General features: G+C 46.3%; 1 protein-coding gene across 4 annotated transcripts in view; it reads right to left on the bottom strand.

The window, feature by feature from the left end:
• Window positions 1-16609, bottom strand: part of DOCK6 (dedicator of cytokinesis 6) — a 99611-nt gene that overhangs the window by 28117 nt on the left and 54885 nt on the right. For 2 of the 4 annotated variants that reach the window (XM_080988022.1, XM_080988023.1), the window contains exons 24-35: window positions 13866-13955; window positions 12203-12298; window positions 11381-11521; window positions 10355-10468; window positions 9301-9471; window positions 7708-7847; window positions 7448-7617; window positions 5232-5383; window positions 4161-4343; window positions 2603-2729; window positions 2265-2349; window positions 689-785 (exon numbers count right to left, since the gene is read on the bottom strand). In XM_080988022.1, coding sequence (XP_080844148.1) covers window positions 689-785; window positions 2265-2349; window positions 2603-2729; window positions 4161-4343; window positions 5232-5383; window positions 7448-7617; window positions 7708-7847; window positions 9301-9471; window positions 10355-10468; window positions 11381-11521; window positions 12203-12298; window positions 13866-13955 — 1566 coding nt within the window. The remainder of the gene's footprint in view (window positions 1-688; window positions 786-2264; window positions 2350-2602; window positions 2730-4160; window positions 4344-5231; window positions 5384-7447; window positions 7618-7707; window positions 7848-9300; window positions 9472-10354; window positions 10469-11380; window positions 11522-12202; window positions 12299-13865; window positions 13956-16609) is intronic. The other 2 variants (XM_080988024.1, XM_080988025.1) reach the window with 1 other exon arrangement.

Raw genomic sequence — 16609 nt, 5'->3', positions numbered from 1 at the left:
AAAGAAAAAATGGGTGGGAAATTGTACTCAAATTAGGAACCCCTCCATCAAAGAATGTGTAGCCCCATTTGTAACGTGGTGAGGCTGTCACAATTGCTTTATCCAGGCCAGACTTCATCTTGCACCAAGAAGCCCATGGAAGTCACTGGGACATGAGTGGCCAAGGCAGAGATGAGACTATGTAACATGAACAAGCAAAGCTTATCATCTGCATGCCTTAGGTGTTCTGCTGCCTCTGCTAAAGATGGCAAAGGACCAAGAGCTATGCTGGCCAGTGAATTCAAGCCCCCGGACTACCTAAGAGAGCCCAGCTCAGCATAACCGCAACAGAGAGGATCAAAACAGCCAAGGACAAAGAAGACAGATGTGGCTCTCAATGCACTCCAAGGAAACGCTTTATCAATAATAGAAAAACTGGAGACAACTTTGTCCTCCAGCTCGCCAAATCAGATTCTGCTTATGGAAGCTGGATGAGAAAAGTTGTCTCCAGCAGTTTTCATCAAGAAACTGAATTTCCCTTGTGGGTGTGGCTTGTGAACTGTGAGGGGGCGGGGAAGCTCCTACAATTCAAAAGTTACCACTGGAGAGCATAGATAAGAGATGCAATCTTCACCCTGGAAGAACAAATTAATCCCAGAGCCTTGCTCTGGCGGGTGGGTGCAAGACTGGAGTCTCCATCAGATCCTACCTGCACAATGATTTCTAGGGTGTCCAGCACCACCATGTTGGCTTCTGTGGCCATATTCCCATCCACCAGAGCCTCATGTTCCATCTCTTCCTTGGATCTGAGCAAGGGACAAAAAAGGGCGTGGGTTTAAGACATTTAGAGTCACCAGATGCCAATCCTCGCTTGCATGGTTATTCTGGTTTTCTGCTCACTCTGCTGCTCGTACAGGCCTGCCAAAGGTTGGAACTACACTAGGGACATGCAAAGCCAAAGTCGTTTGGCTTCCATGAAACAGGTAGCTGGTTCCTGCAACTAGCTCTTGCCAAAGATCAGGTGCAGCCCAAAAATGAGAAAGGGGCCTGCAGCACCTTCTCTATAAGGGTGGGAAAGCTGGGATATGGGATGATGGCAAGCCAATGAGAAGGAACTAAAAGTACATCTCTTTCTTAGACTCAGAATCTTTATCCCACACAGTCTTTTTCTCTATACATTTCCCAACACAATCATGAAAACTAAAACCTGAGTTAATTTTTTTATTAAAAATAGTAATCTGGTAGATGCCCTGAATGCCATGTGATCATGGCTATGTGACAAACCAAACACACTAATTTATGATTAAGGCACTGCACACAACTCACACACACACCATGAGAGTCACTGTGTGTTCAGCCCAAGTTTGGTTCCTGTTCTTGGGTAACTGCCTGTACTGTGGGGATTGTTCTATAGCTTACTGCTCGCGGTTTGTCTGGAGGAGATAAACCGTGAACCTGGATTTCAATGTTAATGCTATGCTAAATAATGGCTTCATCTGCAACAGCAACAGGGCGGAGGGTGAGCAAAGCAGCCACCGTCTTCTCTCCATCATCATCATCATCATCATCATCATCATCATTATTATTATTATTCCGAAGGTCTCAGGGGGGTTCACATAAAAAAATCACAGTATATAAAATAAAAATAAAAGGGTTGCTCATTTGCACTAAGCCAATGCTTGGTAGGACCAAAGGTCCACATAGTTGAGCATCCTCTTTCTCACAACATCCAGATAGATGACTCCTGGAAAAAGGGTGTGGAGGCAGTACCTCTCTTCTGTTGTTGCTCCACAGACATTGATACTGACAGACACTGATACTGAGTGAAAAATACACTGTGCCTGAACAAGGAGGTTCAGCAGAGCTAGCCAGGATAACAGCCATTGAGAGATCTCTTCCCCTTCATGAATTTGTCTAAATCCCTTTGAAAGCCATCTAAACAGTAGCCACCTCATCATGTGGTGATGAGTTCTGCAAATTAACAATGTGTTAAATGAGGAAGTAGTTTCTCTTGTCTATCCTGAACCTATTGTCAATGAGTTTCATCAGATGACCCTAGTCCTCTTCAGGCACCACAATACATTTAAAGTATAGCCTTAGACTATCTGTGAAATGTGAATCACTATGAGACTGATCACATGCAGGTGCTAAAAAATGTCAAGAATTGTTATTTTTACTACCAAAAAAACAAACAACCCGTAAAAGATAGGAGTAGGAATAATAAACATGTACACAAGGTACTACTTCTCCCCTGACACCCCCCCCCGAGTTGCCCACAAACGCACTTGTCCACCCTGTCCGAATTCTGCCTCCAATGGGCAATATTCTTCCTCCAGCGAACATTTTCTTGGTTTCCAAATGGACTCCGCTCTGTGTAGGAAGGGGAGGAAAGGCATGAGTACCATGACAGATCAGAAAACTCCTCCCCACCAAGTCTAGTTCCAGTCACCAAAAGCCAGCCCTTAACATCTGAAAGATGCTTCAGCTAGAGTGAGCCTTCAAGGGAATGAATGGAGTTCCCTTCTGTTCACACAGATGGTACTCCAAAGAGTTTATTTCTGCTTACTTCCAGACTTCCAGAAGCAAGCTCATAATAAACAGCTCTGCCCTCTCTCATTCTCACCTCGGCTGCGTCGCACCATCTCCTGGCGTGCCCCAATAGTGCCCAGGATGGCTTCCTCCAGTCGTGCTTTCATGTCCAGAGACTTCTTGAAGGTCAGGCTGTTGATGCGCTCAAAGGCCTTCTTGCCCTGTGGATGGCAGTGAGTCTAAAAGTCCTCGCTGCTAAGCAAGAGGGGGAGTTTGGCTGCAGGTGCAAAACCTGGCAGGCCCAGAACTCATAGAACAGGCAGGCAATTGCTCACTGAAGAAAGTGGCCGAGTGCTCATTTCAACAGGCGCTGAGCAGTGGGATGTGAAGCCCTTTCAGCTTTTACCATGGAGAATGCTTCTGGCTAGGGCCACATCAGCCCCAAATACAATAGGCAAGAATTGTTAAGCTGCCACACTTCACATCTGGCAAAGAGATATTTTGGGGCTCCAAATGCAAGGTTCCCACCACTCCCCATTTTAGCTCATAGCCAACAACATCACTATATTGAACTGAATTGCTCTACTGGACTTCACAATATCTTATAGGAATGATTTCACTATAAAATGTTAGTGGCTTCTTACATTTCGCTTCCTAGTCAATCTCCACGTTAGAAGAATTCTTACAGCAGGGGTGGGAAGAAGGTAGATCAGGATCTACTGGTCAATCTCTGTGTGGCATGAAGCAGATTGGCAATGATTTATGCCCCCTCAATTTAACAACAACAACACGACTTTCCCTGCTGAAATGGATCGTGGTTGTGCTTAGATGGGTGTTGAACCAGGGGGTGCATTTTGTATATGGAAGGACTGTGAACTTGACTCAGTTCTGGTACTCAGTACAAGTTCCTGGACTTAGAATTCTTTAACTGAAGTGTATGTCTTTTGCCTGGGACGCAGGTGGCGCTGTGGGTTAAACCATAGAGCCTAGGACTTGCCGATCAGAAGGTTGGCGGTTCGAATCCCCATGACGGGGTGAGCTCCCATTGCTCGGTCCCTGCTCCTGCCAACCTAGCAGTTCGAAAGCACGTCAAAGTGCAAGTAGATAAATAGGTACCGCTCTGGTAGGAAGGTAAACAGTGTTTACGTGCGCTGCTCTGGTTCACCAGAAGCGGCTTCGTCATGCTGGCCACATGACCCGGAAGCCAATAAAGTGAGATGAGCACCACAACCCCAGAGTCAGCCACGACTGGACCTAATGGTCAGGGGTCCCTTTACCTTTATGTCTTTTGCCTAAGGCTCCAGCAGGTGAACTCTTAGGATTCTATTAAACAACAGAGATATCCTACAGCCTGAAGCCTGTCTGCTCTTGCCTTAAGACAAGTTGTAGAACTGCATTTCCTTGGAAGGAAATGCAGCCTCTGACTGTTGCAGTCAGAGGCTGCATTTCTCTTGCCTCTTCTCCGCTCTTTGCTGGCCACGTTCTGTCAAAGACTGCATGCTTTGAGATCTGCAACTACTAAGGAGTTTGTCTAGGTGAGGAGTCCAGCCAGCTAAAGGTGGGATTCCTGCGTTCTGTCTCCCAAAGTCCTGGGATGGGGAGGAGGGAAGCAGGGGAGCCACGTTTGGTTCTCTCAGTGCCTGGACTCTAACCTTATACTCGAAGCAAGAGACACAGAGGTAGAGCAGGTCAAGAAGACGGTTCACATGCAAAGCAGAGAGGTCAGCAAGCCAGCGATGCAGCACAGCTCCATCCGCATTCTTCAGTACCCACAGGAGACACACCAGCAGGTTGCGACTTGCTTCAGCTGACAGCATGCTATACTGGCGTGGTGGCTGCAAACAAGCAAGAGATGAGCTCAGCGCAGCTCTTACAACTCACTTGACCCAGCCTCCCCATTCCCCCCTCTCCCAACTAAGCATGCCTAAATGGCACAGTGCATCAAAGAAGCCAGAGGCAGCAGTGGTGCCCTGCTGCTCTTTATTCATAAGGACCTCCTTTCCTCTGGTTTTGAGGAGCAATGTTTTGGGCCCACATTGCCTAATGATATCCCCATGTCGGAATAGGAAATGCAAGTAGTAGCTGAATGGAGTTTTAAAATTGGCTGCTTCATGCAAGTCCTTGTGGGGTGTGTGTGTGTTTTTTTATTAAAGGATTCTTCAGTTACAAAAGAGGATGCCTTCACCCCAGTATGGCTCTCTTTTACTACATACATAGCCAACAAGATAATAATATAAACCCCACAACAGCATACAAATTGATAAGGCTAATCTGACCCAATAACTGTCCCCCTCACATAAACAAACAAAACTCACTGCAATCAACTAATAGTTTTTGTATTGTTAAATCTCCTATTGCATTTGAGATCAACCATGTTACAAATCTGAACACACGGAGACTTTCCTGCTGAGGACTGAGACCTGTATGCTCCTGGGTTCATTCCACAAGTTCCTAATAGACATGGCTCCTTGCCTAAATGGGAGGCTGTCCAATACCAGGTATCATTATCACTGAGCATTCTATCTCTAAAGCTGAGATAGGGAGCTTATGGTCTTCCAGATGATGTTAGATTCATCACCCCTGACCACTGGGCTGAAGGGAGGGAGTTGGGAGTCCAACAGCACTGGAGAGCTATACAAACCCTCATCCCCTTCTAATGTGCAAGTATTCCCCACCCAAGTTTCGGTTTCGTTCTCTAGCCCCAGAGGACAGTGTACACTCACCACTGATGGCATTTGGAAGACAGTGGACCGATGAGCGTGGGGCAAGGGAGAGCCAGCAATGGCCATGGCAACTGACTGGCTGATGGTGCTGCCATCCCCATCGCCGTCCTCAACCGTCACAGAGGCCAGCCGCCCTCGCTGGCTGAGGTTCTCTGTAAAGTTGAATTAATTGCCCAATAAGGACCAATAAGGGAAGAAAAGATAGCCCAGCCACCGCCACCACCCAGTCAATAACTTTGGATACTGATATTCTGTTTAAATATATATATATATAGAGAGAGAGAGAGAGAAGGACAGCTAATTTGCACAAATGTTCCTTAATAAGGTTTTGACTCTCATTTCCCTCTTCAGAGACATTCCAAGCAGCTAAAATGAACAATAAAGGCAAGGGAAGCTAAGCAACCCACCAAAGCTAATGCAAGCTAAGGTGATGGAGAAGCCACTTCAAGATTTTTTTGTTTGGTTGATTTCACAGACTGATTTCGTTGAAGCGATTTCTGGCAAAATCAGAGCCAAGGCCAGGCTGGGGCCATGAACCATCCCTGCAGGCAAGAACTTCTGCAATGCTGACCACTAAAATGAAGAAGGCGAGACTCCTAGCAGTGTATACTTGGCCATTCCAGGGGCCTCAAGCTACCTGCAAATTATTGGGGTTAACAAAACACACTTCTTTTCCCTTATATAAGCTCTGGGGCAGGCTCTCTCAGCCTACTGCCTTCCAGATTTTGTTGGACTCCCACCGCCATCCTTGACCACTGGGCCAGGACAGCTGAGACTCTTCTAGGACCGAGTTCGCACAGTCCTGGGTAGCTTATCAAGTCAGTTCCAAGTGTCAGGCTGTGAGATTCCTTGCTTAAAGCTCTGGATTCTATTATAAGCACCAGGCTTTAATCCCAGACTCTTCCTCTGGCTTTCTTTTCTTTTGTTCCTTCACAACTTCCTTGTTTTCCCTTTCATTAGCTTCTCTATACTATATCATGCAGTCTTTAAATCTGCATGACTTGAGACTTCCTTTGTGGCTCTGACTCTGCTTCAAATGTTGTACGTTTCCCCAAAACAAATGAGAAACGACATGGGAAGCTATGACACATAACCAAACCACAAATCACCACTCAAATTGTGGCTGTTTTCCAGGATTTCCTGAGCTGTGAGACTGACATGTTTCTGAATATTCAAAGACTGGTTCTCTCTTCTTAAGTGCCACTCTTAAGCTCACTTAAATTGCATTTGCTCAACTGACAGGCTTTACATTTTTGCTTTTGTGTTGTTCAGTAAGTGTGTGCTGAACTGATGATGGGGAAACTGGCTAAGGATGTTCTAGTGAGGAATTAAAGGACAGAGTACAAAAGGAATTAACTAGGAAAAAACAGACAGCAAAGAAATACACAATAATATTTTTTCTAGTCTTATAGCTGGGTGTCAAATCATAACACATTAAAAGGCATTGTATTTGGAACAAATCCTTTGTATCCTGTTAATCAGAGAACAGTTACTTCATTGACTTTGATATTAGAAAGAATGAATGCAGCAAATTGCTCAGAATTTATAATTTCAGAGCTAGACAGAAAGTTAATATGCTTTCATAAACTACAAATAGGAATCAAATGGCATCAGATGTAAGTGGAAATCTCTTTGATTGAATTTTCAGATACAAAGAGATGTCACCATTTGCACCTCTCAACAAGAGTGTGATTTTTTTTGGAGAAACCTTAGATAAGGAGACAGAATGAACAGTTTTAATGGTGGATGTGATAAGACCTAGCCAGAGAGATCCTCAGTGATACTAAAAACAATATAAAATAAAGAGAGAACCTGGTTTTAATAACAAGGCCAAAGTACTGACCCAATGCAGAACAGCAAAGCATTTTTTAAGAAGTCAGGTTGGTATGGCTTCACAGAATGACCACCATATCAAACCTCAGCTAGCGAAACTCATATGCTGGACAGCTGGATTCTCCTCCCTCGCCTGGGAGGGCAGCAGCTACAGTCAGCAAGTTTGACACAACTGGGATTGATGCCATGGCCACCCAAGCCCTCTGCTTAACTGGCTCTATTCCAAGTATGCGGAACAAAACTGAAGACAGCAGGCTTGCCGGCAGCAAGGAAGGTTGGGGAGAGGCTATCATTTCTGAAAACCGGCTAGGAATCTGCACACATTGGCACCTCCATCCATTATCACCCTCCTCCCTGCCTCCAGAAGGGCCTCCTGGCCTCACCTGTGAAGTCGTAGAGCTGGGGCAGGGCATCCATGACGATGCCAATCAGAGGCAAGTACAGCTGAGCCACGTGCTCCCGTACCGAACGGTCCATGTAGCGAGGGTCCGAGTCGTGGCTGCACAGCAGGTTGTGAAGAGTGCTGATTGCCTTCTTGTGCAAGAAGAAGGCTCTGAGGCAAGGGAAGGGAAGAGAGCAGGGATGTCACAAAGGGCTCTGGCTACAATGGCATCAGGGAACCATCCCAAAGGACCACACTTACCCCTCTGCATCCGGCTCCAGGATGAGAGCCAGCTCCATCAGCACCAGCCCTGCCAGGAAGTGCTGCTGCCGAAAGGCCACTGACAGCTCAAACATGCTGGCCACTCGTTGGTCCTGTGTGTGGCTGGAGAAGGCTGAGCCCTGGGAAAGGGGAAAGGCCATGAGAAATCAAGCAGAGCTGACCCCAGCCAGCGTGTCGCAAACGGTTCCTTTCCTTATCACTGCATGGAAAAGAACAGCGTCCAAGCTTCACATCTCAGTTGCCATCATTTATTGGTAGCCTTTCGAATGAGACAGTCTCTCTCAAATGCTGCTTTCGTGAACTACTTTTTTAAAAGGGGGGCAGGGCAAGGAGAAGAAAGGAAAAGTTCCACAAGTGTCAACTATGAAAGGTGATTGTGGCGTTTGCCCTCCTATGTGTGTGACATCATACTGGGTTCATAGGGAAAGGGTTAACTAATTGTAAAACGACTAACCAATGGGAACCCAAGGGGCAGAGTTAACTGTGTATAAGGTTTAAGCACAGAGAGAATTTGTTAAGAAGAGTTAGGGTTAGAGTGGTTGAGAAGACAGTCTGGAGATAGATGAGAGAGGGAAGGTAAGTCTGTGGGTTGGGCTAGTCTGCTATGAGAGAGTGAGAGAATTTGTTAAGAGGAGTCAGTCAAACAGTTGAGATAATCAGTCAGAAGGTATTAGGAAGGTACAGGCCAGCAAAGAAACTAAAGTTAAGATACTGACAGGAATATTATTGGAGAAACCATAAACTTGTTAATGTGTGTAAAATAAACTTTTTTTTGTGGTTCACTTTTAACAACTGACTGGACTCAGCGTTTTACCAGAGAGTAACTGGTTGGTGGCAGCGGGGAAGCAATCACAGTGGTGGCACAGGGATCAATAGACCGTTAAACGTCCGGGGACCCTGTGTGATCGCCACAGTGATATATAGCTCTGCAGGAGCAAGGGAGGCAGGAAGAGGCAGGGAATCAATCCTCTGCAGTGTTTCATGACTTCCTAGGGGTGAAAATGCTGCCCCTTTCAGCCATGGGGGCAGGGGACTGACCTCCCCAGGGAGAGTCAGCTCACATCCCCTGCCCAGTCACCTCTTGGTGCTCACTGACTGTCCCATCCATGGCAATGCTCCCAATTTCTTTTCTGTCCCTCCAATGCTGCCATTTGCCTCTTGGTTTTTCAACATGCTGATTCCTCTCGCTACCAGTAAAAACTTTCTGTCTCTTTCAAGTCTTTCCTGGAAGCCTACTTCTTCGGCAAACCTGCTTTGAGCCAGCAGTCATCACCCCAACACACACCCCTACCCCAGTTTCCCAGTGGTATCTGCTACCTGGCCACTTGCTTAAGGCAGCTCTAAAAGGGACCAGACTATTTCACAGAGAGGGCATCTGTTAGCTGTTCAGGATAGCAGAGGCTGGGGGCAACAGGGCAGCTGCCACCTTCGTGCCCAGCTGGTGCGCTTGTGGAGGCACCTGGCTCAGGGTTGTTCAAGGCAGGCTGGAGGGACCAGATGGAGTCATGCTGACTCTGATCCCCCAAGAGCATCCTCTTCTCACGTTCCTTTCCCTAACGCTGGGCCGCTTACCTGGGAGGTTGCTGAAGAAACAGAGGGGGAGGGGGAAGCAGGTGGGGAGAGGCCACTGCAGGGCAGGTTCAGAGTGACATAGTGCTCATGGCTGCAGATGATACGGATGAAGTCCATCCTCAGAGCAATGAGGGCATTGGGGTTCTGGGTGGTCAGCAGCCTGTTATTGATCTGGAGAGGAGGAAGGAAGGTAGCTGTTGTGGGCTTGGTAAAGGTAAAAAAAGGTAAAGGACCCCTGGACGGTTAAGTCCAGTCAAAGGTGACTATGGGGTTGCGGCGCTCATCTTGCTTTCAGGCCAACGGAGCTGGCGTTTGTCCACAGAGAGCTTCCTGGGTCATGTGGCCAGCATGACTAAACCGCTTCTGGTGCAACGGGACACCATGACAGAAGCCAGAGCGCACGGAAATGCTGTTTACCTTCCTGCCTTCCAGCAGTACCTATTTATCTACTTGCACTGGTGTGCTTTCGAACTGTTAGGTTGGCAGGAGCTGTGGCAGAGCAACGGGAACTCACTCCATCACAGGGATTCAAACCGCCAACCTTCCGATCAGCATACACAAGAGGCTCAGTGGTTTAGACCACAGCACCAGCCGCATCCCTTGTAGGCTTGGTACAGCACTGTGAACCCTCCAGCCTCTAGCAGAGGCCACCCAGAGTCACCATCTCCTTCCCCAGTGTCCAGTCTAACATCAAAGCCCTGATTACAACTGAGGGAGGGTTCAAGCTTTAACCAATTACTTATGTATTTATTTGCAATAATACCCCACCTTTCGTCCAAAGAGCTCAAGGTAGCATACATGCTTTTCTTCTTCCCCATTTTATCTTCACAACTACCCTACAAAGTAGACCTGTGGCTGTCCCAAGGCCACCCTATGATCTTCAATGGCTGAGCAGGGATTTGAACCCTGGTCTCTCAGGTCCTAGTCCAACACTCCAACCCCTACAACACCTATCTAAATAAAACTCTTGCCCTCTCTCCTAGTTATTGTGCCCTCTTCCAGGAGGTAAAATTAGCAGCCTGGGAAAAGAGAACCACTGGATTCCTCTTGTTACCTGCTTGTAGTAAGAACGCAGGAGGTTGAAGACAAAGCCGCGATCCATGAGGGATAGTAGGTCATTGAGGAAAAAGGCCAGGCTGCTGTTGAGACGTTCCACCAGCTCAATATCCTGCGGAAGAAGCACAGAAGTATGTGAGGTGGCAATTGAAGGGGATTCCATGGGGCTCTGGCAACCCCAAATGCAGGGTCAGAAACTGAGCAAATGGCAGAGGGGATTAAGACCATGTGAGCGAGTGCAAGCTGCTAGCACAGAATCAAAATGGGGCAGATATCTCACAGAATTCCCACACATTTCAATGAGGTTCGTATAGAAGTTCTCACCAGATTATACACAAAGGTTTCCATTTCGCTCCAGTCGTGAATTTTAAAGGGAGATCAAGAACAACTAGCCATCTTTGGATTTTTTTGTGGTTATATAATCACATAAACCATTTCTTTTTTAAAACCCACTTTAAAAAATTGTAGATTGTGGGGGTTTTTGCGGGGGTCACTCAAATGTAATATATATGCACGAATGGATGCACATTTATAAAGAAGGTGGGTAAGACTTGCTGGATGTATCTACCTGTATTATTAAGGGCTGCTATATCCCCACCATTAATGTTTTAATCTAGCAAGGATACTATTTTATACAGATAGTCTGTTTTGGTTGTTTTTTAAAAATCACATTTTACATGAAAAGTGGGTCACAACAATATATTCTAGGGCATTCAGTGTAGGAAATCCAATATCCATTATGTTTTTTGTCACTTGAGAGATCCTAGGAGTTATATGAAAATGTAAAGCTTGGGTTTTATTTGTTTACACCTGTAGCTTAGGAGAAAGAATATGGAAAGCAGAGAAACCTGTACCTTGTTGCTCCCAACACTGAACTTTTTAAAGTTTGCACTCTAGTGCAGGTCAAGGTTTAAAACATGCAAACATGAATTAAGTCGCTTGGCTTGTTTGTAGAGTGATGCGGATAGAAAACTCTGAAGGAATGGATGGAGAGGAAGCCAAACAAAAGAAACCTTGCACAAACCTTCTGGCAACGGCTGGCGATTTCGGCACTGACGGTGCACACCAGGGCTGAGATGTCATCAACGAAACGGCCAGGGAAACGCAGCTTGCGAGGTGCCTCCAGCTTGTCACACAAGAACAGATGGTGTGCCATGCTCTTCACCTAAGAAGAGCATCAAGGGAGTTTCATCCTCCTGGATCAGCAGCCACCGCCCAATTATTCCAACCCCTTTGGGAATTCCAATTTAGACTGAGCTGACCTGTACGGCTGACCATGGTTGGGGAAATCCTCTCTTAGAACAGTGCACTCTACTTGGGACTATCTGCACGTGAGCAGCTGAAAATCAGTTATGCTGCTTAAACTACTGTGCCAAAGCCTGACTGAAGAGAGGTTAAATATCCTGAAAAGAACTGGCAAAATAAGACAGGCAGAAAAGAATTTCACTTTAAATCTGAGAAGTCTGCCACTGGGATTATCACAGAGCGACTCATACTTCTGTTCCTTTCGGAAACCTTCCTCGACTTCCAAATACAAAATGATGAAATTTGTACCTAGGTGTGGTGCTTTCAACAGAGCACCCTGTAGAACTGCACATCAGTTCTTTTCATTGCTTAATATTTTAGGGAAGGTGGTTGTTTTTTTCCAAAGGCTGATCTAGGATACACCTTGAGGGACAACTCAGTTCTCTCATAACTTTCTGTAGTGACACTGTGCAAAGCAGAAATTTGGAAACTGGACAGCAAAGGGACATAAGGCAACACGTAAAGCCAGCAACCAGATCATGGATGCTCCTGGCTAGAAGGCCAACAATTTGTTTAGGGACATCAGCAGCAAGGGGCATACCATCAACTGGAAGAAGAACCAGGCTTGATGCAAGGCAGCTTCCCGCACGGAACTGGTGCTCACCACCCACTGCAGGGCCAGCTCTTCATGAAGCAGCTAAAAGAGATTCACAAGGAGAAGAAACACTCAGCATGCCCCTTGCGGAAATTCAGGTCAACCATTGCAGGACTGAGTACAGAGTCACAGGCTGGTGCTTCTGGAGCTACCAGCTGCTTTCAAACCAGGGGAAGAGAGAGGGAGTAAAAATACAGCCCTCATCTGTACACCCTATTCTTCAGCTCAGAATCTGTTTGATTGCCTGGCAAAAGATCTTCAGAAGATGCTGTTAGGTTAGAAAAACAATAACTGACAAAGACTAGGAAATGGGCCAGGTTTTGGAATACAGGCCTAGTCTGAAAAACCACAGATCCCTAATGAGATTTCTGGGGAGTCATTCGTTCCCCAGTCAATTTACACAGATGGATGCTTCTTGGTGTAACTGACACCCACCCAACTCATCTCACTTAGATCACTGCCTCATCTGAGTCAGTGGCCAAGGAGCCAGAAGCCTTGTAGCATACATGCTATAAACACAGCCATTTAGCGACTGGTTGTGTTGTTCACTCCAGGCTTCCTGCATGCAGAATGGGAATGAGGGGAGCACACACAAAACTGCTCTCATGTCTAAACAGAGTTATCAGCATCCAACTTTCCCTTGTAGTTCTCAAAGAACTATTATCTGGATACAACGGCACAGTCTGGACTCTGAACCAATCTGCATTCAGAACTCGACAGCCCAGACCCACTTCCTTCCTCTTGATTAGGTTGGTGTGTTTCATATAATGTTAAATATGTTATCAGTGAAATAGCAAAAGCTGAAGTGGCCAAGAGTCTCAAGTTGTCCTCCCTCCCAATGAGCTCCAGCCAGGAGCAGCTCCCATCTAGAACTGCTTAAAAGCAAGAAGCAAGTCTACATGTTTATTCCTGGCAGACACGTTGAAAGTCTCCCATAGACATGTGAGGAAGGTTCAGGTGAGTTGTGTATTATGAATAGACGACTCAGAGCAGCAGCTCTGCGAGAAAAAGCCAAAAAGATGGCAAATAACACTGAAGGAAAGAAAGTAGAAATGGAAGTATGAGAGCAAGCGGAATAGCATTCAAAGGAGGGTGGGATTTTTATCATGACTAAATTGGTTTAGTCCCCAAAATCAGCAGGGCCTGAATTTCTTCATGGCAGAAACCAACCACAGATACATGATCTCCACCCAAAGGGCTTACCCAAGGCAATGCCACATCGCAGAGCTGCCTGCGCTTCTGTTGCCTATTCAGAGCACATAACATTGTTACACATTCACAACAACTAGCGCCACTTGCTTCTAAACCAAATACTTATACTCAGTGCTTTTTTTCTGGGGGGATGCATACCCCTAAACATTTTGCGAATCTAAGTTTGGCCTCACTGAGGGGCAGTATTTCAGTATGAATAGGAAAATGAGAGTACCCCTAAACATTTTTTTAGGGGAGGGGGAAAGCACTGCTTATACTAGATGGATTCGATGCATGTCTACTTGGAAGGAAGTTCCACTTAAATCCATGCAACTTACTCCCAAGGGTGCATAGGATCCTAGTCTTAAGTTTGTCTTCCAGGGCGACATTTCTGGGGTGCTTCCCAGTCTCTCTCTACCTTTTTGGTTGTTGATCTCATCGGGGTGGCCGGAGGAAAAGTGGAGTTCTCAAGATAGGAGGAGATACGATTAGGTGCTCGCTCCGCAGCCTGTGAGATGAGCAGAAGCAAGAGAGAAAAGAAGAGGACACAGTGGTGGTGAAGAGGTATTACTCAGGATGGAAGGAGGAGCGAGGTGATGGTTTGTAGGAAAAGTGGCCGGCTTCCTTACTGAGAGGAAGGAGCTCAGAATTTGAAAGCAAACCACAATTTGGAAGGAAGCAGGAGTCTAGAATGGATTTGCAAGGTCACCAAACTCAGGGCTGCTCAACCTAGATCAGATAGGCCAACCCAAAGCTTATATGCCTCCACTCCTGCCTGCCTCTCTAGTGGTGCACTGCTGTCCAGTTCAGCAGATTAGAAGGCAAACGTACAGCAAAGGTATGGAGAGCACTTGCTTATAGCCATAGGATGCGCTCTCATCATAGCAGCTATTTTTTTAAAAGCAAGTGTAACTATCAGCAGTTAGGCAAGACCGGTACCTGCAGTCCACAAAGCTGCCATTAGATGGCACTGTTGCAGAGTGAACGACAATTGCCCAATTTAGAGAGCTCTGATAAGGAAAATACAGTGATACCTTGGTTTACAACTATAATCCATTCCGGAGGTCCGGTTGTAACCCAAGGCGTGCTTTTGTCAATGTGGCGTCCAATAAAAAAAAAAGGGTTGCAATCCAAAAAAACCAACAAAACAGGGTTGTAATCTAAAAAAAGGGACACACACTTCAGGGTTTGACGTGGTTGTAATCCAAAACGGTTGCAAACCAAGGTACCACTGTACCTAACACACCCTGTACTGAGAATGATACATAAAATCACACGAGTTATGGCTTCTTCCCAATAATATTCACTGACTGCCAAGGGTAGGGTAGGGTAGGATAGAATAGGATAGGTGGGGGAGATGCATGTAACAGGAGTGTCCAACATCCAGCGCACATTAACAATTTCACAGAGAAGCATAATACCGGCCATATGTTTGCTGCGCATGGTGGAGGAAGCAGCTGTGCAAGCCAAGAAACTGCCTAATTTCACTGTGCAGAAGGACTTTGGCAGGTGGGTATTATATGGATGCAGAGAGAACCTTGGAAACCTTGAACCTCACATATGCTTAGGCTGCAGCTCAAAAAAGCTAGGGAGCAAATAATCCACGCTACTGTTTCCTTAAAACAAAAATACACTTAAAAAAATTATCTATCACATTTTTGCTTCTGTCTTTCCTCAGGGATCTCCAGGCAGCATACATGGGGTTAACCCCTACGCAATCTCATGCATCATCCTGTGGCATGTTAGGTTGTGAGGTGGAGACTGGTTCAAGGATATCCTGGAAACTTTATAATTGCTGACAGGGTGTTTTTTTAACTGAAATCCCCTTAGTCCAACTTCCAAAATCTCTGCACTGCACCACAACGGCTCCTCCCACTCTCCCTTCCCGCTTTGAAGTGTGGCCCCTGGCAAGCAGCAGTTCCTGCGTCAATAGTTTAGTCGCTGCTTTGGCCCAAATTACACCTGCAAACCAAGCCAGTCATTCTTCTGCATGCGCGATCCACCTGCTGTCTTCCCCTGCCCCTTCTGCCTTCCAGGCAGGGTTACCAAATGTCAAGTGCAAAGAGTCCTGCCAACCGTGATCCATCATTGGAAGGGAAACCAAAGCCTGAAGAGAATGCAGGTGGCATTTATAAAATAATCTGTAAAGGAGATTTCACGATAGCCCTGCCCAGGAAGAAGCAGAGGAGGTGAGGTGCTGCCCAGTCTCCTAACTGCACGCTGGGTGTCAGATAGCATTATATCTGAGCTGCTTTCAAACGCTCTTCCAAACTGCTTTCAGCGAGCACAAAAGGGTCAGTTGCGTGAGGAAAATAAATAAAACCTTGCACAGACCTTTGCAAACAAACCTCTCCCCTGACATTACCAAACCTCAGATGACGGAAGGCTACCGATATCAAAACTATGCTTCCCGTGTCAGGCAGTGCAACCTTCATTGTACCACCTCATAACGCTGGGACTACGTCTCTAAAACCTAAGGCTGCCTTGGGCTCTTTTGGGAGGAAGGGTGGAATATAAAGAGAATAAATAACAATTAATATTAATAACAATCAGCGCTTTGGGGTAGAAAATGAAGTGCCAGTACTCCTATTTCGATCAAAGTGTCGTGGGTACCAGCACAAAATGGCTGCCATGGGGACTGAGAGACAGAGAGCTGGAGGTGAGTTCTGTCACAAAAAGGCACGAATAATAATACAGTCTAACCTCGGTTGTCGAACATAATCCGTTCCAGAAGCCCGTTCAGCTTCCAAAATGTTTGACAACCGAGGCGTGGCTTCCGATTGGCTGCAAGAGCTTCCTGAACTCAAGCGGAAGCCGTGGCGGATGTTCGACTTCCAAAAAACGTTCGAAAACCGGAACATTTACTTCTGTGATTTCGGCGTTTGGGAGCCAAAATGTTCCAAAACAGAGGCATTTGGGAGCCGAGGTTTGACTGTAATGCCATTCTTTTGGAGTGGCAAAGGAGAAGCAGATGAAATTTCAAAGGTCAGTCCAAGAAGACAGCTTTTATTTTCATTTTTTCATGAAAAACATGTCCCCTGATGCCCAGTGTGGTGCTCAACAGCCCCCCCCCCCCAACTCAAGCCTTCTGGGAAAACATTACTCTTTACCCCAACGCAGGCATTAATGGCAGGCACACTCTGGTGAGCAAGTCAAGGAGAG

Source organism: Podarcis pityusensis (assembly GCF_964106645.2).
Source record: "Podarcis pityusensis genome assembly, chromosome: 17".
Lineage (NCBI taxonomy): Eukaryota > Metazoa > Chordata > Lepidosauria > Squamata > Lacertidae > Podarcis > Podarcis pityusensis.
The sequence above is the reverse complement of the archived record's forward strand: the minus strand, read 5'-3'. Positions and strand labels throughout refer to the sequence as shown.